The sequence below is a fragment of the Chrysochloris asiatica genome, unplaced genomic scaffold, assembly GCF_000296735.1.
Source record: "Chrysochloris asiatica unplaced genomic scaffold, ChrAsi1.0 scaffold00054, whole genome shotgun sequence".
NCBI classification, from domain to species: Eukaryota; Metazoa; Chordata; class Mammalia; order Afrosoricida; family Chrysochloridae; genus Chrysochloris; species Chrysochloris asiatica.
In genome coordinates, this window is record NW_006408572.1 from 1,163,465 (window position 1) to 1,191,388 (window position 27,924).

The following is a 27,924-nucleotide window of genomic DNA, read 5'->3' on the forward strand; positions in this document are numbered from 1 at the left end:
GAGCTCTCTGCTATACGTCCACCCGATCTGCCATCTTGTTTGTTCTCCAGACTGCCTAATTTTGATCAGTATTCTTCCTGGTGAATTCTCCCCGATGAACTATTTGGGGTGGTAACTAAATAAAGTTGCTGGTTATACGGGTTTGCTGTTTTATGACAAAGCAACTAAGAGCTGAGGAGTTTCTACTACTGATTGTAGACAAGTGCGTGTTTTATTCTTCTGGAGGTAATTAGCAAGGTCAGTTGTTTCAACAGGCTACTCCCAAATCAATATGATGCACTTGCATCTTAGGTAGTGGCCAAAGGAATAGCTGAATTTTTGTTGTGGAGAAGTATTGTACCCTGACCTGCTCATCCAAAATGGGAATTTGTTTTCACTGCTTCCTCAGGAAAACATTTGACATGAGACATTCAGGGACAATGTTTATGAGCCTCAGTAACCCAGGGTTGAGCTCATACCCTTGGGCTATGACCTTTTCTGACTCGCAAAATCGAAGTTCGATAAACTCCATAGATATCTTCTGTACCTGGTAGATTTCTCCACAGAGTGGTGAAAAATGTGCCCCTCATATAAAACTGATCTGGGAAACTCCGACTTGTTAAACGAGTCATTAAGCCACTCATTGGTACTATTTCTTGTCTTTTGCTGAGGATGGATCAGTTTCAGTAGCCAATCCAGCTTTACTGAGGATGGTGTGGCTTGCTTGGTAGATTCATTTAATTAGCTAGTGTATGCGATCTCAGTGACTACAGGATAAGCATTGGACTGTGAACCACAAGGTCAGCAGTTTGAGCCTACCAGCTGCTCCACAGGAGAAAAATGAGGCTTTCTGCTCCCGCAGATTTATAGCCTTGGTTACTCTAGATATGGCCACTAAGAGTTGGAACGACTCAGTGGCACTTCACAACAAAAACCCTTGGTCTAAGGAGCCCTGGTGACACTGTGTTTAAAGTGTTTGGCCAAAAGGTCAGTGGTTTGAACCCACCAGCTGCTCTGTGGGAGAAAAATTTGGCAGTCTGCTTTCTATAAAGATTTACAGTCTTGGAAACCCTGTGGGGCAATTCTATTCTATCCTTCAGGGCTATGAGTTGAAACCTACTTCACAGCTGTGGATTTGGGTTTGGTACCTTGGTCTGAAGCTTCAGCTTAAGTTTCAGCTTCCATGCAGCTTCAGCCATGGAAATTGACAATGAAGAATAAGCACTGGACTTGTGGTCGCAAGGTTGGCAGTTCAAACCACCAGCTGCTCTGCGAAACTCTATCCAGAGTTGCCATGATTTGGAACCAACTTGACAGCATGCAACAACAGCACCAGGGAAAGACAAATATTTAGCAAGACCAAAACTCAAACACAAACTCGTCATAGCCAAGTTGGCGCTGACCTATGGCAACCCCGTACTTGTCAGAATATAACTGGGCTCCATCAAGGTTTAGTGACTGGCTTTTATTTAGAAGTAGATTGCCAGGTGTGTCTTCAAAGTGTCCTTGAACCCCCCAATATTTCAGTTGGCAGATGAGCATGGCACTTTTAACAAGACCTGGTAGATTTCCAGCCTAGAGTTCGCCCTACAATGGCTTAAGAGTCTGCCCTCACCTAGAACAAGTCCAGTCAGTCCCACACTTCGGAGGGGCGTAATGTTTGTTTTGTATTTGCAAAGGCCTAGAGTTTAGAATGTCCATCTCTGCTTATTCAGGCCTTCTCTTACCTCAGCCATCCTGGGGAAGAATTTTGGCAGATGCAGGACTAGATTGGGACAGTCTTATCTCTATCCCCCTAAGGGGACGGCTGTTGAGTTGCCTGTCTCAAATGACAGGGCTCAGTTTTCTGCTGGTTTTGATTGTGTTCTCTGGCACACTGGATAGGATTTGTTGTAACACATACATTCCCCCTGCCAAGGTACACAGAGCCTTTCGACGTAGGAGCTTGTTTTATGATTTCTTTACCCCCTAAACTTAATTTATTCTACATATCCCATGGCAGAGCTAAATGTTTGTGGGTATTTGGCAGCCAGAACTGGTGGTGGATCAGATGGGGGCCCTGCCGATACTTGTTGAAGAACGAGAGGATTGCTTCCTCTTGGGACATAGTTTCAGAGACAGTTGCTCTAATTCAAGCAAAACTTCAGCACATGTATTCATGAATAGGATATATGGGATAATGTTGGGGGCAAAAACTGTACCTCTATTTCCATTCTAAGGAGCTCTGGTAGCATAGTGGTTACGAATTGGGCTACTAACCTCAAGTCAGCAGTTCAAAACTACCAGCCGTTCCGCAGGAGAAAGATGAGGCTTTCTGCTCCTGTAAAAATTTACAACCTTGGAAACCCTGTGCAGGGTAACTGTGAGTTGAATACAACTCCACGGTACTTAGCAACAACAACATTTTGATTCTAGAGGTGTAGTCCAGTTTTTACTAAACTTTGAGATTTTTATATTGGGTTATCGCTTTCCTTTGCTTTGAGCCCTAGGCATACCTATTGGTGTATGGGTAAGCACCAGGCTGCTAACCTAAAGGTTGGTGGTTTGAACCAACTCAGCTGCTCCACACAAGAAAAGCCTGCCGTTCTGTTCCTGTAAAGATTATCACCCAGAAAACCTCCCGGGGCAGTTGTACTTGCATGAGTAGTATTCATGAGTCACTAAGGGTCCAAACCCAACTTGTCAGCACCTAATAATAACATAGCTATATTGAGCCACTTAGGACTAGATTGAACCCAGGAAATTCCAGGAGTGAGAAGAACAAGATGCTTGTGATGACTTTCAATCTCTCGTATAATATTAGCACATTAACAATTTCAAACTTCTTGAAACTTCACTCAGACCCATAGCTTTAATCTTTTAAAATCCCTTTAACTGAGAACAATCTCGCGGGACCAGATTCCCTCTTTCCTTGTGCTACGATGGGAACGGGCAAGTAGCTGGCAATGCCTCGTGACAATAGTGCAGTATCGTGTGAAACAAAAATTAGAAGTTACTGTTCCAGATTCATTCATTTAACCAGCACAAGTTTTTATTGTGGGCCTACTATGTGCCAGGCACACACTGTGTTGAAAGGGAGTGGGGTGTAGTGGTGAGCACAGCTTCCGCCCTGCCCTCATGGAATGGGAGAGACAAACGTTATTTGACAAGTCCCACAGATATATAATGAGAAGCATACTGAATGCTATGAATGGGAAGTGGCTAATTACTCAGCTGCTTAGTGAAAATGAACCGTTCAACCTGATAGCTACTCCATGAGAGAAACCTGAGGTGATCGAATTCCATAAAGATTTCCAGCTTTGGAACTGCTCTGTCCTCTAAGGTCACTATGGGATGGAAGAGACTCAAAGGAAGTGAGTGACTCTAGACTGGATGTGGGGAGGAGGGGCAATAGACAGACACAGTTCCCCAGAGAAATGATATTTGACTCCAGATCCAGGATGCATCTGAATGAACTGAGACAAAGGGCCTAGGACAAAAGAAAGAGAGAGCATTATCGCATTAGTAGCATTGTGCAAACCTATGCAGTAGTTCTCCTTTTGAGACTGACTCATTTCACTCAACATAATGTCCTCAAGGTTCATCCATATTATGTGGTGGCTTGCACCTTCTTTGTTATTCTTCAAGGTAGCATAATATTCCATTGTGTGTATGTACCACAGTTTGTTTATCCATTCTTGAGTTGATGGGCACTTTGGCTGTCTCCATCTTTCTGCGATTGTAAATAGTGCTGCTATGAACATTGGTGTGCATATGTCTACTCGTGTTATGGCTCGTATTTCTTGTGGACTGAACTTTAGGGGGCATAAGAATTACTTTGGCACGTTCTTTGAATTTATATTTTTGGGTCTCAACCCAAGACAGATTCAGTGCATCTAAGATAGGGTCCTGACGTCTGCTGTCTGCTTATACCCTTTTGATTTTTCCTGGAAGTAGAAAAGTACATGAGAAGACTGGAGTGAGTTTGAGGAGCAAGAGGTAGCTCTCAGCACCAGGGGCTCTGGGAAGTGTGGTGAGGTTCCATGATGGAGACAGAGCCCTGGTGTGACACTGTAGGATAAGTGCTGACTGCTAATTGCAAGGTCAGTGGTTCAAACCCACCAGCTGCTCCTCCGAAACCCTATACAGGCTCCTTGTTATGAGCCAGAACCAGCTCAATGGCATTAACAACACTGATGGAGACACCATTGGCCATGGCCAACGTCGGTTCTTACTGATGAGATTTATGGGAAGGGGAAATAGAGACCCCACCAGATTACAAAACCTGAGATTGTTCCATTGCCACTTGTCCCTGAGGAATTTAAGGTGGACAGGACTGTCCTGATTGTGTCTCTCTCTGCTCCATGTCAAGCCTTCTACTTAGATCAGAAGAAGGTCTTGATGTGACTCTGTCTTCAACCTGGAACACACACTAAGTCTCTTTTGCAGTAGAGAAAAAAGACCCCCGGAACCTTCTGTGGGCAAGAGGGTTGTAAAGCAGATTTAATAATTGTTTGGGTTTTGTTGTTTTTATTTTGACATTCACCCTCTATTTACGCTAAGTGGCACTGATTTTCTATTTACAATAGCAATACAAAGTGTCCTTTCAAAATAGATTTGTGTTTTTTTTGGGGGGTGGGGGGGTAAGAGTTTATTTAAAGCAAAATAAATAACAGTGAGAGTTAGCGGGCCACAGATTGTAAGTGACAAATGTGAACAACTGAATTTAGGACATACAGGCACTGGAAGAAGCCATCTGGATTTCCCATCGCCTTTAATCCTCATAGCAACTCTGTGAGGCAAGATCGATTATTTTTCCAGCTTACAGTGGAAGGAACTTTCTCAGAAGTGTCCTATCTTGCCCGGCCCAGGCCTTGGCCAGCCTCCTCTCTCAGCCTGTTCTTGTCATGACTGAGGGAGGCAGTGAACCTCAAATTTCTTTTGAGATCCCCCTCCCCACCTCACCCTCGCAGTGTCCCTGCCTGTGCAGCCCAGAGACTTTCTTAGCGTTTTCTCTTTCTGTCTGCAGCCAGAAGTTGCTCTCTTAAGAGAGCAAGAGAGTTTGCTTCTCTTCGTTTCATTCTGGGCAAACTTGGGTCTAATTGTTGCCTAACGAAGAATTGGAGTCCAGTGTCTTGACTGAATTTCCCTGCCTTTGGACACACATAGTTCAACGGGTGGTCTGGAGGCCAGTTTGCAACGTGTTGACATTTAACAGTTCGGTTCTGCTCAAGGTTGACAGGATTATTGTGCTCTTTAAAATGGTCAGCGTGCCCCAGAAAACCCATGTCCCTTATGGAGAATCAATTTGTGTGTGGTTTCTCTTCAGAAGGCTTCAGCAGTTTAAGTTTCCTAAGCAAGTGATTAGTGGCATATTCAAGGTCTGATTCACTGGGATATGGTTGTGTTCTGAGGGAGAAAGGCAGTCTGCTGACTGTCTGAGAAATGCTTTACTGCCTGTCCGTTTGGGGAGCCTGGCACCGGCGGCTTCTCTTATTGGTCTATAGGAATGGGCTGCCTCATCTGACTGGGAGTCTCTGCAGACAACAGCCCCTCACTGAATTGTCTTTTTTTTTTTTTTTTTCCAATTAAGCTAACCACAAGGCCGGTAGTTCAAACCCACCCACCTCTCCAAGCAAGAAAGATGAGGCTATCTGCTACGATAAAGATTTACAGTCTTGGAAACCCTATCAGAATCAACTCTTTAGCAGTGGTTTACTCCTATATTTTCTTCTACCACTTTTATACACTGTTGTTGTTAAGTGCTGTGGAGTCGGTTTCGACCCATAACAACCCTGCACAGGGTTTCCGAGGCTGTAAATCTTTACGGGAGCAGAACGCCTCATCTTTCTCCCGCGGAACCGCTGGTCGTTTCGAACTGCTGACCTTGCGGTTCACAGCCCAATTCATAACCACTATGCTACCAGAGCTCCTTACTTTTATACATTGGTGATTTTAAATTTTAATTTATAAACTCTATAATACATTTTAAGATCATGGTAGCTCCACACAATAAGCACTGGACTGCAAACCACAAGGTCTGCAGTTCAAGCTCACCAGCTGCTCTGTAGGAGAAAGATGAGACTTTCTGCTCCCGCAAAGATTTAAAGGCTCAAAACCCTGTATCAGTTCACTATGAGTCCTGACTAGCTCGACAGCATTTCATCACCACCACCAAAATACATTTAAAGGAGGCACTGTAGGATAAGCACAGGACTGCTAACCACAAGGCTGTCAGTTCAAACCCACCAATCACACTATGGGAGAAAGATGACTCTATCTGCTCCCTTAATGATTTATAACCTTGGAAACCCTTGTTGGCAGTTCTGCTCTTTCTTTGCAACTTTGTGAAACTTTGTTCCTTTCCTTGGACCCACAGTCAGAGAAGCAGGCTGATTTTTCTTTGAAACTTACATAGAGTTTTGTTGTTGTTAAGTGCCATCTAGTCAGTTCTGACCTAAAGCATGGCTCTATAGGGTTTCCAGTGAGCAGCTGGTGGGTTGAACTGCTGACATTGTTCAAACTGACCTTGCAGTCCAGAGCATTATCCTGCAGCGCCACACCAGGACTCCCACATAGTGTTTTAGGAGGCTGACATTTACATAGTATTCAAGGACTGAGGGCTGGCCACAAGGAAGAAGCCTTGGCCCTATCAGCTCTGTGATCTTCAGCTGTACCCGTAACACAAGGAGGCGTCTCCTTCCCAATGTCCCAGGTTTCTGTGGGGAGAATAGGTAAATGATATATGAGTTAAGAAAGAGTTAAGAGTATAAGGTAACTTTTCTTTTCTCTTTCATTCTCCCCTGTGGTTTTAAGCAGGGACATTTAATGATGTGCCTGTACCCTCTGCACACACATTCCCACACATCTGTCTCAGCAGTTTACAAAGAACAGGAATACACTCAAACTGGCTAAAGCAGATTGGATTAGACTCTCAGAATGCAATGTTTAATCACAGGGGCACCTAGATTCAGAAAATAGAGTTTAGCTGTGATAAAGGGACCAAATCTAGAAATTCACAAACAGGTCCCTCTTGTTTTCTTTGGTGGTGATGGTGGTAGTGGTGTGCCATGGGGTCGGTTCTAACTCATAGCGATTCTGTTATAGGGTTTCCGAGGCTGTAAATCTTTTCAGGAGCAGAAAGCCTCGTGTTTCTCCCACAGAATCGCTGGCAGTTTCAAACTGCTGACCGTGAGATTAGCAGTCCGACTCGTAACCACTACGCTACGCAGTTTTTCTCATTTGCTTCTCTCTGTTCTCTGGCTCTTTGGTTTCTGGCTTTCTTGTTGTTCCTTCTCTGTCCCCCACCTCCTCTATCAACTGTCTGCCTGTCCCTGGCTCAACATGGCTACCCCTGCTTTCTTTTACTTGAGTTTCCGGTCTCCACTTCCACCATTGTCTAATAAATACTTCTCTACCTTTTCCATTTATAGGTATCTGCCACACTTACATAACGATCATTGTTTGTCTGCTGGGATGAAGGGACAAAGCTGTCTAACATCAGAGAACAAGGACTTGGAGGAGAGCCTCCAGCTGCCCTCAGGATGAAAAAAATCAATATGGCAGCTTCCTGTAGCCCATTCGTACGTAGCACATTTCCAGGTATTAGGAAGTAGTTAGGAAGCTCTGATCAGACGGAGTCTATCTTCGTTTCCAATTTCTAAATTCCCAAGAGGGAACGTCATTGATCTTCATCCAAATGTCCCTTGCTGATGTGATCACCCAGAGCCCATTGAACTGTTACCAGAGTTGCTCTGAAGGAGTTGCCAACGCCATGCGGGCTATAACAAAGGCAGGGCTTTATTGTGCTAGCTTAGCTCGTGGCTCAGTGGATTCGTATCCAGAGGCTGAGCCCCGTCTTCTCTGGTGAGGATATTTTATAGGGAATAGGGGGTGCATACATGAGTTCATTTGGGATTGGTTATCAGGGACTAGCAGCTTCACAGGGCTACCTGCTTTGGTTGGTTCAAACATATGGCGGGGAAGGGTATATGAGCATACAAGCAAGCAGTTACAGAAGCGGAAGTAGGTGAACATTAACTCTAGGCTCTGTTCCCTCCCAGAGGTGGGTCAGGAACAGGAGATTAGGTGGTCTGTTGCTTATTTCCTGCAATGTGAACCTAGCTCCAGGAATGAGCTATGAGCCTGGGGGGCATGGGGGGGCCAGCACCCATTTCCGCAGGCCTGCCTGCCTCTGAACAAACATGCCCCTAGGCTCATTTCCCCAGAGAATGCAGATGGCAGAAAGATTGGCATGAGGTAATGTCCAGTGTCCAAAGAGGCAGCAGATCATTTACCGGTCGACTCTTTTCCTCCATTGAAGGCAGGGATCATTGTCATTAATGTCTAGATTCCAACACCATCTGGCAGAAATGCTTGTATAATAGATGCTCAGTAAATGTCTGTTGAATAAACATCTAGACGTGTGTGGTGTGGACCTGTTATTCAGCTGAGCAGCATCTTATTTGGCCCTTTGACCTATTCAGAAACCTCAGTCACCTCCTGCACCCCCAGGATTATGTCCTTGGTCCCTGCTTCATCCCATTTCTCAAGCATATTTAGCGACTGGGGGTATGGTGTTGCTGAGGGGCACCCGTGCTATTTTCTTCTTTCTCCTTCCCATCTGAAATCTCAAGCTGAGAGAAGTTAGTTGGTGGACAGACTGCCTGTGTTTTTCTCAGTATGAAGCATTTGGAACCAATTGTGTGGTGGTTGTTTAGAAGTAAAACAACACACACAGTAATACTACATTGTAAAAATGTCTTTCCGGCCAATGTCTTGGACTTTTGTGTTTTCAGTGGGAACACCCATTGAAATTTCCTGCTCTATTTTGTCCTTAATGGTCAGGCATTAACCTGGCAAATGCCATTATTTTTTAAACTCTACCTTTTGGAGATAAGACATCGACATTCAGTAATTGGAAATAAATTGTTGGTGGTTGCCATTCTGTTGAGAGTGACAGAGACCACTGAGAACCTCTGCTTAATAAATAATGTTTCGTCTTTGATCTTCCCTCACCCTATTTTCTAACAGCTTTATTTAGCCAAAAGAGAGATGTGAATTGATATTCCTTTGTAAGACTAAAGCTTTATTCTATGTTTCTATATTGAATGTGTGTTGCTTCCCCCCCTCCACTTATTCTACATGAACCACTTGGATGCATGAATTCAAGGACATATGTTTGTGGCTCTCACACATCTGTCTTAAATTTCATTTTTTTTCCACCCTGTCTTCTACTTTCCAAACAATTTACCTCCCCCTTTCTTTCTCCCTGCTGTTATTTATTTCATTGTGCTATGGAACCCTTTCATTTCAAGAGCTGGTGGAGGGGAACTATGCAAGCCACAAGACTTTTCTATATAAAGGCATCTTGGGACGTGGTGATCACGGCATCTTACTGTAGAATACGATTTATTTCACCTTGGACACAGCTGGCCTATAGCAGTGAGGCTGTGGCTGGCTTCAGAGGAGCCTGGCTTGCTGGGTTCCCAGTGAGGTAATGTGGCTACCTTCATGGACCAATCCAGTCCAATTTATGGAGGGACTTCTTGTGCCAGGCTCCATGCAGAACAATCCCTTATAACTATTGTCTTTGATCTTTTTTTTTTTTTCCCTCCAGTCTGGGAATTTCTCACATCATTGTAAATGCTTCCTTTCCTCCCCTTGTCATTTGGCTGGAGCTCAGTGGGGACTTCCTGATGCAGGAAAGTGGTAACAAGGGGTTTATAACTTGGGCACTCAGAAAGTTCTGCCAAGAAACCCAGTTTTCTGTGTAGCCAAGGCAAAAAAACCAAACCAAAACAAAAAAAGATCCCTCAAAACACCTGATGAAATAACAACCAAGTAGGAAATTGAAAGGCATGCTCTCCTAAGTGCTAAATGGCTGCATGGTGGAGCAGGTACAGATGGTGCTGAAATGATACCATCTCTAATTCTCACAAACCACACTTCCTGCTCTTATTTTCATTTTGGAAGGTGTGTATGGAAAAGTTCACCCTGCCGACTCGTAGTCTATAGTATTTGAGTTAGTAGGCGTTACGCCATCGCATTCTTAATCGACTGAAAGCTGCCGAGAGTTTGGAGACTACATATTTGCCTGATTTCTTTCATTTTGGATAGCAACTTCTTTCAAGTAGCTGTTTAGGAACCACGGTGTATGTGCGAAAATGACATAGTGGCATGTGTGTTTGTCATGCCACCTCTGTTGAGAAAATGGGAGGTGCTTGTAGCCCACTAGTTATTAACCAGAATATGATTATCGTCATTATGGGATTCCTACCATATTTATGAGCCCCTGGGTGGTGCAGACAGTTAATGCACAAGGCTGCTAACTGAAAGGTTAAAGATTTGAGTCCACCCAGAGGCTCCTCAAAATAAAGGTCTGGTGATATACTTCAGTAAAGTCAACTATTGAAAACCCTGTGGTACGCAGTTCTACTCTGACACACTTGGGTTGACCAAGAATCAGAATCAACTTGATGGCAAATGGATAAAATTGAGAGGGGAAAAAACATGTGAAAAAGAGTGAATGTGATAGAGTCCCCTGAAGGGACTTCTCTGATGAGGATGTGAGATGGCCCTTTGGTTTCAGGACCTGTAATGATGGTAACAATAGGAATCTATGAGGATAGAAATTGATTTGTGGATCATGCCACATCTTAAAACCCACTTCTTTCTGTATTTTTAAAAATCTACCTCAGTTTCTTGCTAGCACTTTGGACTGGCATACTTGGTCCTATTTCGTCATCTGCATTAAATTCTTGCTGGACTCTTTGTCATTCAAGTGCTGAGTCTTTGTGTTAGAAAGTCAGAGGTCATGACTTCCCAGCCCAGCCAGATTCAGGTAGGCTGAGGGGGCGCTCATGGTATCCTGCAACTACCCGTCTGTAGGAAGGTCTCTTTTCAGATGAAGGAGATTTCTTGGTATGGATCTTTTTTTTCAATACCAAAAAAAAAAAAAAATTTGTTGTTGTTGACAATGTTTTTTCAAAGTTCCTTTCATTAACTGCTGTCACTTCCAAAATTTCATCTGCCATCATCTTGTATTGATCCACAAGGGAGGGATTGGTCAGGGTAAAAGTACGACATCTGTCTCATAAGGTTTCAGCCTGCCCCGCCTGTCAGTTCCTTGGTGGCTTCCATATTGCTGTGATGTTGGAAGGTATGCCATGAGTATGTCAAGTGCCAGAAGGATCACCCATGGTGGACAAATTTCAGTGGCGTTTCCAGGCTAAGACAGACTAGAAAGAAAGGCTTGGTGATCTTCTAGAAAGTAGCCAATGAAAGCTTATAGATCACAGCAGAATATTATGTGATATAGATATGCCCCCCCGAGACTGGAAAGGGGCTGTAACAAAGGACTGAAACACACCAGAGATTATGAAGATGGCTCAAAACAGAAGATTGCCAGAAGTTGCAATGACTACAGCAACTAACAAAAGCAACAGGCCGTTCCAACTATGGAGCCCATGGGGTGGAGGTAGCACCACCTTCACAATGTATTGCTCGAGTGGAATCCCCACATCTACAGGGAAAAACGCTCTTCCCTCCTTCCATGTAGTCCTTGTTCCTGTTGTTAAGTGCCGTCGAGTCAGTTCCTACTCATAGCGACCTTACATAGGGTTTCCAAGGAGCAGCTGGGGGTGTGAACCACTGACCGTGCGGTTCAAAGTCTAATGCTTATCCTATGATGCCACACCAGGAGTCCTAGTTTAAGTATTCACACCACATACTTATAGAACCCATAATAAGAAACAATACTTAGAATTTGTTTCTTATTTCTATGAACTGAACCTTCTACTTTGGATGATGGACACATTTTTTCAAAATGGGAGGCCAATCAAGGATCCCAATGTTTAAGTCAAATTACAATACTGAGTGTGGCTCTGAACAGACTTGAACTCTTTTCTGATCATATCACCAGAAGGATCCACAAGGATACAAGCCACAGAAACCCCGTTTCCCCTAGGAAGCTACAGCCGTTGGAGCTGGGAAACCAGCTCTCAGACTCCAGATCCCATGCAGCCTCCTCCCCCGCCCCTCGCAGATGAAAACTCTCAGCTACTTCTTTGGGCCTTCGTTTATAGCATTTGGCCCTAGTCTGTTATTACTAGCCACCCCCTTACTGTTCCAAACCACTCTGCCCAGTAGAGGTTTTCATACCAGATGGGGACTTTAGGAAATCCCTTCTGTCAGCTTGTGAGGACCAAAGTATAGAGAAATGCAGAGCCTCTCTCTCTGTCTGTGGTGTTGGCCCTGAAGAACCTGGCGGCCATATGTCTCTTTGTACTCCCTACAAACTGCTCATCTCCCGGCTTGTTCATTCATTAGGGCAGGAAGTTGTGTGGCAGATTCAATGCACCTCCTCAACTGGTGTTACAAACCAGATCAAGTTCCAAGTGCCAGAGAAAGGGGCCTCCAAACCCATGGTCGACTCGTTATTAAGGAAAAGTTTGCATTTCCATACTTCAGAAAGGGTGGGAAGAAAACATCATGGCTTTTGTCTTTCTCTTTGTGAATATAAATTTTTTTAATCTCATTAAAAAATTTTTTTGGTGGGGGGAAAGGGGGTGGGATTGTTTGAAGCCAGGCTGAGGAGGCAAGTTTCCTGAAAGGAAGTTTGGAAGCAACATTGCATGGGAGTGTGGTGAGTGATACCTGCCAGGAAGATATGGAGGAGGAGGTCTCCAGCCCTTGGGACTGTTTAGTTCCTTCTGATCCTCTTCTCTGACTTGGCTATGCCATGACATCTCTTTCCCAGGCTCACCCTTCATCCTCACCTGTAACCTATGTGACCTTCCCCACCAGGATCCCCAAATGGCCCATGCTGACAGCCAGCGCTAGGCCTCGGAGCCCCACAGAGCCCCCCTTTTTGTTTTTAATTAATATTTTTTTCTTTTTAAATACACTACATTTTAGAACAGTTTTGGGTTTATAGACAAATTATACAGGAAGTACAGAGAGTTCCCACATACCCACTCTCTCCCTGCATGTAGTTCCTCCCCTTACTGACATCTTGTGTAAATTGGTACATTGATTACAATGGTTTTGTTGTTGTTGTTCAGTGCCATGGAGTTGGTTCCTACTCATATTGACCTTATATAGGGTTCCCAAGGAACATCCGGTGGGTTTGAACTGCTGATCTTGAGGTTACCAATCCAGTGCCACAGCAGGACTCCTTGTTACAATTGATGAACCAATTATAATATTATAATTAGCCCAAATCCAGAGTTTACAGCAGGGTCCATTCTTCCTGTAGTATGGTCCTATGGGTTTTGAGGAACCCGTAATGTCACGAGTCCACCATTATGGGTGTAGAATAATTTCACTGAAAGTCCCTAAAAATCTCTTGTGCTCCACCTAGTCATCTCAATGTCCTTCCCCTGAACACTGGTTGCCACAAACTTTTTTTTTCCTTCTTGTTTCTGTAGTTCCAGCATTTTCCAGAATGGCATATAATTGCAATGACAGTAGGTAGTTTTGTCAGAGAACATCCTTTTTTTATTTTTTAACTTCTCATGCTTCCCTGTGGTTGTAGTTAGATTAGTGGACACGTTTCAGTTGTATTGATGACTCTCCTGTTTTGAGCAAGTGTAGGGTCTATAGACCACACGCTACTCTGGAAATTACCTTTGTGCCCAAGATGAAGTGAGCTTGTAGAGTAAGATTCTTTGGCAGCATTGTGAATCTTAATGGGCGCAGACAGCCTCATCTTTCTTTCACAAAGCGGCTAGTGGGTTCACACTGCCAATCTTGTGGTTAGTAGGCCAATGCTTAACCCACTGTGCCACAAGGGTCCTTGTTGTTGTTAAGTGCCATGGAGTCGATTCCGACTCACAGTGACCCTGCACAGGGTTTCCAAGGCTGTAAATCTTTACAGGAGCAGAACGCCTCATCTTTCTCCCGCGGAATCGCTGGTAGTTTTGAACTGCAGACCTTGCGGTTCACAGCCTGATTCGTAACCACTACGCTACCAGAGCTGTCATGATATTACTTTACAATTGAAAAGAATGAGGCATAAGGAGGTAAAGCACTTTGCCCAAAGTGGCAAAGCCAGGACCCAAACTCAAGCATTCTGACCCTAGAGCCTGTGGAAGGTTGAAAGCTGCCACATGTGGTGATCTCCTCAAACAGAGAAATAAAAGGCAGTGGTTGAGAGAAACTTGGTGGAAATTGGTGTGTTTGACAGCACTTTGCAATGACAAGTTACGATGAAGATGGTTGTACACTGGAAAAATGCGTGGTAGGAGGCTAGCTGCTGATGAAAATAGACATCTCTAGGATAAACTGATTATAGAGGGTAAAGTAGCATATCTGCTCCTCTGCCTCTCATATTAGCAGCAAAGTGTCTCCTGTCATAAAGGAAATGTAATAATAGAATGCCTTGTAGTCTCTTACAAACACCCCACATCATCAGACTGGAAGTAACCAGCATTCGCTCTGTAGGGTTCGTTTGTCTCTATGTTGTTGTTCTTACTGTTGATTGTTAAGAGCTGTCGAGTCGGTTCTGATTCATAGTTACCCTGTATAGCATTTACGAGGAACGACTGGTGGGTTTGAACTGCCGACCTTGCATTGTTTATCCTACACCAGCACCATACCAGTGCTCCCTGGTCTACCACTCTACCTACCAGACTGGGCTTCTCTAGCTGGCATGGGTGATAAGTCATCACATTTCTCTGCTTATGGTCCAGGGACAATGGCAAGATTCTCTTTAGACATCATCACTATTTCTAATTCATTTTTTATTGAACACTTTTCCTACTGTTGTACAGCTATTGATCCAGCTAGTTCTCCCAGCAAGTATTGTTAAGGAAATATTCTTAGTGTCTTCATTTTGTCATTGTTAGCTGCTGCTGAGTTGGGCCCTGATTTCTGGTGAGCTTAGGTGTTTACAGAGTAGAAATGAGTTCAGTCGGGTTTTCTCTCTGCTGTTTTCTGAAGCTGTTTGCCAGGCATTTCCAAGAAAGCTGCTGAGTGAGTTCAAACTGCCAACCTTTGGGTTAGTGGTCAGTTTCAAACTGCTTATGACTCCTACCTTCATTTAACTGATGAGAAAACTGAAGCTTCAGGAGGTAAAGTAACTTTCCCCAGTTCACCCAGCTATGAAGTAGAGAGCCAGGATGTGAACCTAGGCATTCTGGCTCCAGAACCATGCTCACAGTCCCCGTATCTATATCAGATATGTCCTCCAGAAAGAATATATGACTGACGAACAGAGTTGATTCTTCAATGAGGACCAGACTCAACCATGAGCTGTTGGATCTCATGGATCAATTTGGAATACTGAAATGTCAAATGCTTTGTGACATAGAAAAATTAACACACTTTTAAACAAGGAAGGAAGGCAGGGGGGAATGAAGGAGGTTTGATGCTCTTAACTGTGGTCAACATTTCTGCCGGAGAAGGCTCCTGCTGACCTAACCAAGGAGCTGGTTGATGAATCCCACATCTGTGTTAACTTTGGCTTCATCCCACAGATTTGCTGCAACTGTTGAGAAATAAGAAATTAGATCTGCCCCACTCCCACCCCCCAGTCAAGTGAAAGAGGCAAATTCCGTGTCACCCTCAGAAGCTGGAGCTTTACCCAAGTCGGGAGGTTGCCTTTTCCTGTGGCATCTGCGGGCACTGCCTAATCCCATCGCTGTTTCTCATGAACTCGGCTTTATAGTTTGTGTTCTGAAGTTGTGCTGCTGTCAGGTGCTGTCCAGCCAGTTCCGACTCACAGTGACCCCGATGTTCAATAGAACGAAACATTGCCCAGTCCTGCATCCACCATCCTAAGTCTTGTTGCTAGGATACAGCCCACTGTTGCAGCCACTGTGTCAGTCCATCTCTTTGAGGGTTTTCCTCCTTTTCACTGACCCTCTATTTCACCAAGCATAACGTTCTCCAGAGACCGGTTTCTCCTGATAACGTGTCCAAAGTACATGAGACGAAGTCTGGCCATCCTTACTTCTAAGGAGCATTCTGGCTGGGCTTCTTCCAAGACAGATTTGTTCATTCTCCTGGAAGTCCAGCATCACAGCACCACATAAAGCACCACAGTGCAACACACTGACAGATGACTGGTAGATTTTCACATTTGGCCAATTCCCAGTGCAGCCCCGTTTGATATTTGCGTCATTGTTTCGTGGGTCACTGTAAAAGTGTTTCTGGCCGGCATTCCTAGGATGATAATTTCAGCCACAACCCTGGAATCCGTAACCAGAACCAGCCGCCAGGGCAGAGGAATGGGAGCTTTCAAGTAACTTGATAGCCTGTTTTGTCATCCTTTTAGATTTTGTGCCAAGTTGAGCTAATCTTGTCTCCCCTTGCTGTTTTTCTATTTCATCTTTGTTGCTTTGCTTCTGAACTTGGTGAAATAGCCATAAACACTTAGATTTCTAGGTGTTGAGGTTTTGCTGGAACGTAGTCTATTACAGTTACCTAGCCTTCAGGTGTCAGTGAAAGGAAGAGACTCACCAAGTTGAAGATGTCATAAAAATGAATTTTGAGTGCACTTTTTGCCTGGAAAGAGAAAGCAAACATTTAATTGTGTATTTGTGGCTTTAAACAGCAGAAATACATTGTCTCAGTCCTGGGAACTAAAAATCTCAAAATCTAAATTAGCTGGCTCCCTCCAAAGTCTCTAGGAGATGAACCTTTCTTGTTTCTCCCAGCTCCTGGGAGACCCAGGTGCTCTTTGGCTTGTAGATACATCTTCTGTCTAGCTCTGTCCCTTTTATAGGACAGCACTCAGATTGGATTATGACCTACCCTACTCTGGTATGACCCTATGTTAGCTGATTACATCTTCAAAGACACTATTTCCAATTAGTCCCAGTCACAGATTCCTTTAGAGGAACATGATTCAACCTATAGCAGGATGGAAATGTCATTTGTCTTTCTAAACTACAGCAATGCCAGCCAGAGGCAGCCCTTTCAAAGGGTTTGTTTAACTTGCCATTGGCCCTTTTCTTACCCAGTGGCCAATGAAATGTGAACTCTCGCTTTCACACCAGTCTCCTGGGTGAAAGGCTATTAGGATAGGACAGCCTGACTCACCTCCTTCTCCCCCTCTGTGCTCTTTTGGACCAGACTGCACTGTATTTCACACATGAGTCATCCCAGCTTCAGAAGGTGAAAAAAAGAAGTCAGGATCCCTGTCAGAATCAGACGTGGGCTCAGCATGTTCTGAAGTAAAGGGGAAAGCCAGAGTTGAAAAATTAAAAAACCCAGATGCTCATTTAAAAATGGGGAAAGAGAAGGAGGAAAAATGGCAAATAGACCACATAAAACAGGCCAAAAAAAATATGTGTGTGTTTCGCAGAAGGTCCTTAAGGCAAAAATACCACTTGTTGCAGAAGGAAATCCCTGTTCTCTGAGTAGTTTTATGTACAGCCTGTTACACTGTATGACTGACTGATTAGCTCTAAAATCGAGTTGGCAGGAAAATGTTTTATGAAAAGGATGCTGACAAGACCAAGGGGAAGTGAACATAAATGTATTCCAATATTAATGCTGCACCCCATGTGTGCAGAGCTTCAGGGTTTGTAGCATCTCCACACATCACCTCATTTCAAGTAGTGAGGTGATGTCACTGTTGTGGGAGAACAAGTGTGACTTGCCCAATTCTTGTACCATGTCACTGCCCAACATTCCGATGAGGGCAGGGCCAAGAGGTCAGCCTGGGCCCTCTGAAGGCCATTTTCTTTGTACACTCCCATGTTCTCCTCCTCACTGGAACATCAAGATGACAAGGAAGCCCTTATACTCCTGATTGTGATTGTCGTTAGGTGCTAGCAAGTCGGTTCCAACTCCCAGTCATTCCATGTGACAGAGTAGAACAGCCTCAGATGGTTTTCCTGGCTGTGGCCTTTGTGGAGGAGCTCTGGTTGTGTAGTGATTCAGCGTCCTGAATGCTAACCAACAATGGTTTGGTGGTTGGAGCCCACCAGCCACTCCATAGGAGAAAACTGTGACGGTCTACTTCTGTAAATATTTACAACTTTGGAAACCTATAGAGAAATCTGACTCTGTCTCGTACCATCACTGTGAGTTGGAGTTGACTTGGTGGCAGTGGGTTTGGCTTTGGAATCTTTATTGGAGCAGATTGCCAGGTCTGTTCTTCCACAGAGATGCTAGGTGGGTTCAGTCCTCCAAACCTTCATTAATTGGTTGGTTATATGCCATAGAGTCGGTTCCAACTCATAGCGACCCTGTATTGGGTTTCCAAGGCTATAAATCTTTACAGGAGCAGAAAGCCTCATATTTCTCTCCCGGGGAACAGCTGGTAGTTTCAGCTCATTCAACTTGTCACCACTATGCTACCAGAGCTCGTTATTTATACTGTTATTGTTGTTGTTAGGTGCCATCGAGTCGGTACCGACTCATAGCGACCTTATGCACTGCCCGATCCTGGGCCAACCTCATTACTGTTGAGTTCATCGATGCTGCCACTTGGCCAACCCATGTAGCGCCTTTCAAATAAGAAAATATTTGAAAATAGCCAAAGGAGTAGTGTATATTGCTTTTTGCATTTTACCTTTAACATTAGTAGCCAAGTGCTTACCCATTGTGCCACTAGGGTTTCTTTGACTGTGATGAAATGCTCGAATATAGTACCAAGGAAGAACGTGAGCTCGTTTCTTGGGGCTATCTTAAAAAGAAACAAAAGGTACCATTAGCGCTCAGTCTTGGGTGCTCAAGCCCCTACACTACAGTTCATCCGTATCCTTCTATTTCCCCCACCTCTTCCACAGTCAGTCTATCAACATACCCTATTGCTGTGTCTTCATAGTGTGTCCTGGCCTCATTCTCTCTACTGCAACAACCCAGGTTTTCACCACCCTCACTCCAGCCTGACCTGTTTGCACTTGTTGTCATGTGCCGTGGAGTCAGTTCCAACTCATAGCGACCCTGTACTGGGTTTCTAAGGCTGTATATCTTTACGGGAGCTCAAAGCCTCATCTTTCTCCCACGGAACAGCTGGTAGTTTCGAACTGCTGACCTTGCGGTTCGCAGCCTGATTCATAACCACTACACTACCAGAGTTCCTTGACCTGTTTGCAGTAGCTCCCTGATGGCTCACCTGCCCTTGCTTTGTCCTTCCCTCCCTCCATTCTTTTTCAGGGACCAAAGTGATCTTTTAAAGCATTTACCAGATCACTCCTCGTGGATTCTTAACACACTTAGAAGAAGATGCCATATTTTTACCATAGCCTGCAGGGCCTATTGTGGCACTATAGAATAAGGACTGTTCAAACCCACCAGGCACTCCTTGGAAGCCCTATACAGGGTCGCTGTGACTTGGAATCCACCCAACAGCACTTAACAACAACAACTGCAGAGCCTTAAAGAGCTGTTCCTTAGTGTCCCTCTGACCTCATCACAGCCCCCTCCCCCTTCCTGGCTCTTCAGGGGTTCCCTGGGCCTCAGGTGGCCTCCCTGGTGTGCATGTACCTCCCTCCATCTTTGTTGAGAGGTCCATGCTCAAATGTTGTTTCTTCAGAAATACCTTTGTAGACCACTCTTTCTAACACATGTGCCACCCTCCACCCAACATGCTTTTGTTCTTAACCCTGCTGTGTTTGATTTTTTTTCTCTGTAACTTATAAGTAGCTGAAATTATTTATGTACACTTCTGTTTTCTCTCTCCCTTCTAGAACAGAAGCTCCATGAGGGCAGGGATTTCATCTGCCTTGTTCGTACCTATTTCCTTTATGCTGAGGACAGGGCTGGTGCATAGTAGGTGCTCAGTTAATATTTGTTGCGTGAATTTCAGCATTTACCAGTTACATATATATATATATATATATATACTGGGGGGGGCAGGAGAGGTGACGACAGTGTATTTACCATAGATGCACACACACTAAACATCAATAAAGAAAAGATTAACAACAAAAATGAGATCTCCTTGTTTCCTACCAAATTGGAAAGAAAAATGTGTTCCTGATCGTGTTGGTGAGGATGTGCTCATTTGCTGTTGGTGGAAATATAAAATGGTCTAAGCTTTCCAAAGTGGTGAGTCATGAGTGATTTTTATCTCAGTGTTTATGGTTTGCTGTGTTCCCCAGTTTTTTGCTAATAATTCATTTTTAAGTCAGCAACGAATAATAATTTTCTTTGTTTAACCTGGCTGGCTCCTTACACCTGCAAACTAGAGCTGCTAATTCCAGCCACAGGGTAGTCATATTCTGTTGTCCAGCCACGTCTCTGAAGAAAGTTTAAACCGAACCCCATATCAGGTTTCTCTGGAATGATAATGCAATGTGGGTCGTTGGAAAATGAGTGCTCAGAGTCACTCTTGGTCTGAGGTTCCAGGCTGGTTCTGTAAACCCACAGGAAGCACAGGCCTGGAAGAAACATGCGTCGCTAAGGCAGGGTCCCACTCCCTTTTAAGGTGGGTCCTGTAAGCCCTTCCTGCCAAAGGCTCAGATCTCAACAGACAAGGGAGCTTCACATTTCTTGGCAGATACCCTGCCCCACGCCCTCACTGCTAGATTGAATTAGAAACAATGGTGATCACAGCCCCACTTTCCCTTTCTCTTCTGTGTGGAGCTGGACTTCTGAGGCTGTGTTCCCTTGACACAATCCACATCTGTGTCTTGACCAACAAAAATGAGGCTCATAGCTGAATGGCCCAGCCAAGAACGGACATTCTGTAGCTTCCCTTTGTTTCTTTTCTGAAGGTGCATTGGTGGTTTGACATTACATTTACTTTCTAACTTTGTAGAGTTGGCAGTTAAGTTCCAGAGAGCCCAGGAGCCCACCTCAAGAGTTTTTCCCCTGCTGGTAGTGACTAAGCAAAGGCCCTGCAGATCCAGCTCACCTGCTCTTGGGCTGTTGCACTTATATTTTTTCAGCCTCTTTCCTCTTAGACCCTGGGCCTGGCAGTTTGAACAGACAATGTCAAGAATTTGCCAGTAGGTTCAAGTGGTACTGAGTGGACTGATTGCTGAGGGTTGGAACTGGCTGCAGATATTGCTTCTCTAGCATTTTGTCAAGGGCAGTAGTGGTTCAATGAGAGAATCCTCACCTTCCATGAGGGAGGCCTGGGTTCATTTCCCAGTCAGTGCACCCCCTATGCGCAGCCATCCTTCATCTGTCAGCCAGGCTTGTGTGCTGTTAGGATGAACAGGTTTCGGTGGGACTGCCAGACAAAGGCAGAGTAGGAAGAAAGACCTGGGCATCTTCCAAAGATCAGCCAATGAAAAACCCTGTGGGTCACAGTGGTCTGATCACACAAGACTTGGCAGCATTTCGTTCCCTTGTGCATGAACACAGTCTGAGTCGGTTGGACTCACCAGCAGCTAACAACAGGGGTAAATGTCAGAACGTGAGCCCGGATGGGAGTCAGAGCCCCCTGCACTATCACAGGGGCAAGTGGATTTGTGACTTAACTGAGTCACTTTCAGCCCAGCCAGCCTGCTTCCGATCAAAATCTGCTTTTCTGCACTTAAATGCTGTCCATTTTTATCTACCCTAGGGCCTAAGTTGCTCAGCAAAACTCTGCACTTAATCTGATTTGGACCTAACCACCTTCTTTTACCTTTCTTACAGCTGAAACTTTGGAACAAGTATCGAATTTCCAACATTCCATCACTAATATTCCTAGACGCCACCTCGGGGAAGGTCGTGTGCAGGAATGGGCTGCTGGTGATCCGCGACGACCCAGAAGGTAGAACTCGTCCTGTCTGCCCCTCTGTTCTGATTACCTAACTCATCCCACCCCAGCCCCTCCCCAGGGTCAAGAACATATGAAATATAACTAGGTTTGCTCGTCTAGAGAATATTCTAGTTTTGATGAAATGATAGTATTCTCTAGATCTTGGCTTTGATCTTTAAAAGGACTAGAATGCTCCCCTGGGGGCCGTTATTCATGGGCCAAAGGAGATGGAATCTGAAAAAGGAAGTTCAGCTTTGAGGGTGAAGAGGCTGTTTGTGAAGCAGTTAAGAGCCCAGATAGCCTGTTACTGGGAAGTCAGTCCATTCTGACGCAGAGTGGCGCTGTAGGACAGAAGTGTGTAATAGAAACCCATCGTGGGGTCGCCACATCTGTCTCCTGTGGAGCAGCAGCTGGTGGCTTCAAACCGCTAACCTTTCAGTTAACAACTGATCAGTTACCGACCAGAGCTCCCGAGAGCCCAAATACTGACTTCTATTCCAATGAACAGCTCTGACTTAGTTTCCCAGGGCTGTTCTCACAAAAAACCACAGTGGGTGACTTCAAAGAAGATAAACTGACTAAAAGTCCACATTCATGGTGTGGTTCTAGGGGGAGATCTTCTTTTTTTCTCAGTAGCCCCAGGAATTCCTTGAAGTTCTTAGGCTTCTGTCTGCGCCCCCCCGCCCCGCCCCAGCTCTGTCCTGTTCATTTTTCCTTCTGTGGTTTTAACCTTTTAACCTTTAATGGTTGGTGAGAAATTTTTCATTTCTAGTACACCTGATGCACTTTATAGAGAGTAGGTCAGGTAAATTATATGTTCAGGTTGTATTCATATAAAATAATTGCACCTAAAATTTCAAATTTCTGTTTCTTAATCCCCCCCCTGTGGTCCCCACCATGAAAACAAAAATCCATTTAAAATAATTTAAGAATAGAAAATACTTTTGATTGGAACACACAGCTCATTTCGTCTGTGTGTAATTAATCATTATTAATTTAATTCTCTCAGCTACCCTATGAAGTAGAGCTATTATTTCCAATGTAAACAATTATTTTTCTAATTTACACCCAAGAATACTGAAGCATAGATAAACTAAGTAACTTAGCTAGGGTCACAGAATCAGTGAAGTAGGATCTGAGCCCTGAGAATCTGGCTCCTAGTTAAAAATTTCCTCAAATTTAATGCACAATTTAACTCATATTTGAAAAGCCAGTCACCTGAAAAAAATATTTATATTTGAATTTTACAAGCAATTGACTATTTTAAACTACAAAATGCTGCAGTAACTTTACCACTTTAATCATTTCTTCTATACCTCTGTACATATAAATTTAAATGCATATGTACTAAATCCAAACTGGAGTCCTGGCATAGAGCTATAGGATAAGAACTGGACTGCTAGCCACATGGTTGCTTCTTGGAAACTAGTCTACACAGGATCACTATTAATTGGAACTGACTCAACGGTTCTTTACAACAGATCAGAACCAACTCAGTGGCAACAGGATTTTGGGTTTAATGAGAAATGTTTTCCCCTTCCCAATTTATATCAGCATTATTTTCTTCTAAAGCCATCATATATATGTTTAAATGCATGTAGAAATCAGACGACTTCAAGGAGGCAAAAAATAATAATAATAATCAGAAATAAGTTAATTTAGATAAGACGTATTCAGGAACAGACACTGAAGTTAAAGCAGGTGACTTAAAAGTCAATACAGTGTCGTTCCCAATCGCTGTGTTAGATAGGTTCTGAGACTCTGGATCCACCCTTTGCCTTGGTAATTGGATTAACACCACCTGGAAATTTTTCTAATGGTCCTTTCTCTAAATGAGAATCCTCAGGTGCACCAAAACCTTCAGGTAACTTTGGCTTCTTCAGGGATTGTTTGGTGTGTTCAGACTTTTCTCCTTGAGGAGAACTCGTTTTCCTCAGAGCTGATCTCACAGCTCTCCACTTAGTGGCCCAGTTACAGCTGAGCAAACTAAGTAGGCCTGAAGCAGCCATGGCGCTGATTCCCTGTCCTGTTCTTTCTTGCAACTCAAAAATGATTAGGTGTAGGACCCACCTACTCAGGGACGGCTTCACTAACATGACGAAACCTGTTTCCAAACAGGATCCTGTTTCAGAGGTACAGGGATTAAGATTTCCACATATATTTTAGAAAGGCACCATTCAATCTTTAACAAGCTTAAAGGCAGGCTAAGTGTTTTTTTCTCCGTAAATACTATCATAAGGAGCTCTGGTAGCATAGTGGTTACGAATCGGGCTACGTACCGCAAGGTCAGCAGTTCAAAACTACCAACTGTTCCGTGGGAGAACTATGAGGCTGTCTGCTCCCATCAAGATTTACAGCCTTGGAAACCCTGTACAGGGTCACTAGGAGTCGAAACCGACTCCACAGCACGTAACCACCACCACAGTCAGAGATCTCTGTTGTTCTCCTGGCTGCAGCAGAGAGTGTTGGCCCTACTGACCTGCTGGATGGCTCTGTGTGCCTATGGGCTGCTGCAGTCACTTTGCTCAGTGGCTCGGCTCCATCTGCTGCTTTCCCCCTTGCTCTGGAATGCTAAAAGGGTTGTAAGATCTCCCCTCCTGTACTTGTTATTCCAGTTAGAATCAACTCTGGCCAAAACTTTTTTCCAGTAAAAATCTCACTTGCTTTAAAGAATTGCCTTCAGTGAAAAACCAACACATGCTGGAGCCGTCTTTTTCTCCTTGAATTTAAATACACACACACATACACATAGTACATTGCGCTGAAGATTCCCTAGCCCAGCCTCCTGAGATCTTGGCTCCAGTTATTTGAGAGTGGGCTTGACAACCTCTATTTGTAACTCCTCTCTGCTTTTGCTCCCACCCCCACCTCCCCAGGCGATTTTGAGGCAGTGGTCCATGGACCACCCTGTGAGGAAATACTGCTCTGTTGAGCATGGAACATATTATTTACTCTTCTTGCCTGGGGCTTAAATGTCATCAGAATGTTGACCATCTGGGTTGGGTGGATTTTACTCTTTCCATTTTATTAGCCTTAAATTCTTACTGAGTTCCCAGGGCCCCAGCCCAGACGAAATGCATCAGAAATCTCTGAATGAGACTGTCATCATATCATCATTTACAGGTCCCCAGCGAATTCTAAAATGCATCCAGAGCCTTTCATGGGTTGGACTTGAGAAACTCATGGTTAATAATCAAGGCCTGATCCTGGCCTATCATCAGAGTTACCTAGGGAGGTTTTTGTTTGGGAGATGATATTCACATACCATTAAATTAAATATTTTAAAGTGAAAATGTCAGGAGGGTTTAGTACATTCACAATGCTGTGCCTATATCATCTCTATTTCTAAAAGCATTTTGTTCCCCCAGAAAAAAACCTCACCATATCCACTAAGAGTTGCTCTCCTGTCCCTGTCTCCCCCAGCCCCTGGTAATCTCTGTTCACTTTCTTTCTCTTTAAATTTGCCTGTGCTGAGGACCTCAGATAAGTGGGATCATACAATATTTGTCCCTTTGTGTTTTGGCTTATTTCATTTAGCATAATGTTTCCAAAAGGAGCTCTGGTAGCATAGTGGTTACGAATCAGGCTGTGAACCTCAAGGTCAGCAGTTTGAAACTACCAGCTGTTCTGCAGGAGAAAGATGAGGCGGTCTGCTCCCGTAAAGATTTACAGCCTCAGAAACCCTGTACAGGGTCGCTATGAGTCAGAACCGACTCCACAGCATATGACAACAACAAATGTTTCCAAAGTTCATCTGTGTTATAGCATATTGTTTCCAAAGTTCATCTGTGTTATAGCATACATTAGAACTTCATTCCACTTTATGGTTGAATAATAGGCCATGGTGTGGATTGACCATTGTAAGGTTCCACTAGTGCCTGGACTCCTCGAACATCAGGAGGAGGAGAGAGAATCACCCTTACAGCAAAGCTGATCTCTGTGAGATACCTTCGCTTTCCAACTTCTCTGCTAGCTCTGACTCCAGCTCACCTCCTCCCCACAGCACTCTCGACTTCTTTGCTGAGTTTGAGAATCCATTGCAGTGGCCACACACAGAATTCACAGAATGTACTGACGTTAAGTGGGTTTCTAAGAAGGCAAGAGAGTACAAAGTTAGGATCAGGATCAACAATTTACAACTCAGGATCAGAACCCGGAAGCATTTAGGCAAAATCTGGAAGACTTCCAGGAAGTGGAAAGCACATGCCTCCCTTCTTCACTGTAGGACGACGCCTCTCTCGGTGCCTCTCTGCTGTGCAGACCTTCCTACCTTCAGCCTCCCTGCCACTAACCCAGCTCATAGCCAGTGTGGTAGAACTGTTCAGCTCTTAACTGCTTCCCTAGAAACAAAGTCCTGCCATCACCCCCAACCCTTCTCCCTTAAGGCACCCCCCAGGCCTCTGAACTGCATTACGACTTTTTTAGAAAGTTCTTTGCCTCCACTCTCTGCTGCTTTTTTTCTTTTTGCTTCTTTTTCTTTCTACTCCTTACCTTCTACTCCTTACCATGAGCTTGCCTGCATATATAGGTAAGCAAACTCCTTGTCAATTTCAAGGCGTGATTTTTCCACCAGGGCCATAAACTGACCAATTCATTTCACACTGATTTCATTTGCATAGTAAGCCACAGTGGATTCATTTGTGTAAGTACAGGTATGCATAACCTAAATGTCCAGGATCCATTCTGTGAAATAAGACACTTTGTGAACATCTGATTAAGACCTTATGGGAGTTCTCTGCTGCTCTAGTTGCCAGTGGAGGTCAAAGGAACTGGCTGCATCAGTGGTGACAGGAACCGAGGGACAGGAAGTGAGTAAGGGAACGAGGAGCATCGTGTCCTGTCCCACCTGCTATTCCACTCGCACAGCAGCCCAGCCCCACAGTGCCGGCCCATCACTGCTGCCTTCTGCCCACCAAACAAGCCTGAGCACCCCCACCCATAGCCATGTCCTCAGCCACACCTGCCTGTACCCCAGCCGTGGTCCAGCACTGCAAAAGTTTGGGCTTGTTGTCTTTAAAACCATTAGAGGAAGCTAGTAGACAAAAGAATATAGTTACTTTCCCTTTAACAAAAACAAACATTATATAGGACCATGAATGTATGTATATGCAGTCAAATTTGTCCATTGTCTGAATGGATTTGAACTCCCTGTAAGGTAGGTCAAATAGACCCACCTTGTATCCATCACAGGGCCAGACAGAAAAGTATCAAACCATCAAGTTATTTACAGTTACCGAGGGATGTCAATCAATGTGGACAAATGTAACAAGTCTCCTGGGGTAGAAAACTATATATAGCAAAGGTAAACTCCTTGGAGATTAAGGGGGAAATCCTCTCAAACTGTTTTTTTCAAAGAACAAAGGCAAAAAAAACCACCTGAAGGAACTCATTTCACCGCAATCATATTTTGTTTTCACTGTTCATCTGTTGGACACGTAGATTTTTTCCACCTACTGCCTGTTTTAAGTAATGCTGCAGTGAACATTGGTATATGTGTATCTGTTTGAGTCATAACTTTCAGTTAGACCTAGGAGTGGACTCCTGGTGTGGCACTGTAGGATCAGCACTGGACTGTGAACCAAAAGGTCAGCAGATCAAACCCACCAGCTGCTCCTCGAAAACCCTAACCAGGGCCACTATGAGTTGGAACCGACCCAATGGCTCTTACCCACAACATACATAGGGGTGGATTGTGGGGTCATGTCGTAATTCTATACAAACATTTTTGAAAAACCACCAAACTTTTCCTTATCCTTGTCCCTGAAGCTTAAGACTCAGGGTGCAGCCTGGATATCTGTCCTTCACAAAAGTGCCCTGGGAGATGCATACAGTGTGATCTTCCAGCTTTGGGAGCAGTTGCTCTAAAGGTCAGTAGGGCTCTGCTCTGGATGAGTTCTTCTAGTATCTCTTTGTTTTAGCTGCAGACACTGCAGCAAGAACTGAGCAGAGAGATGTGCTAACAAATACTGAGAATAAAGTTGTCATACCCTGAAGCGCTGAGGCTCCTGGGGCCAGAGACCACGATGAAGAATCTTAACATTCTCCCCCTCTGTCATCTGTTTCAGGTCTGGAATTCCCTTGGGGACCTAAACCCTTCAGGGAAGTCATTGCAGGACCCTTACTTAGAAACAACGGGCAATCCCTGGAGAGCAGCAGCCTGGAAGGGTCTCATGTGGGAGTCTATTTCTCCGCACACTGGGTGAGTTTGTTGGGTCCCTCATGTGTCCAGACCAAGGGAAGCAGTCGTGTTGTTACCAAGAGCAGCTCTGGTCAGCTTCTGGAGATGTGACTGCTCAGGACAGAATTCCTGGGCC

General features: G+C 44.4%; 1 protein-coding gene across 2 annotated transcripts in view; it reads left to right on the forward strand.

Moving 5' to 3' along the window:
• The window catches only part of NXN (nucleoredoxin), a 220,608-nt gene that overhangs the window by 163,948 nt on the left and 28,736 nt on the right, over positions 1–27,924 (forward strand). For both annotated transcript variants that reach the window (XM_006863212.1, XM_006863213.1), the window contains exons 2-3: positions 21,505–21,622; positions 27,676–27,809. In XM_006863212.1, the coding sequence (XP_006863274.1) occupies positions 21,505–21,622; positions 27,676–27,809 (252 nt within the window). The remainder of the gene's footprint in view (positions 1–21,504; positions 21,623–27,675; positions 27,810–27,924) is intronic.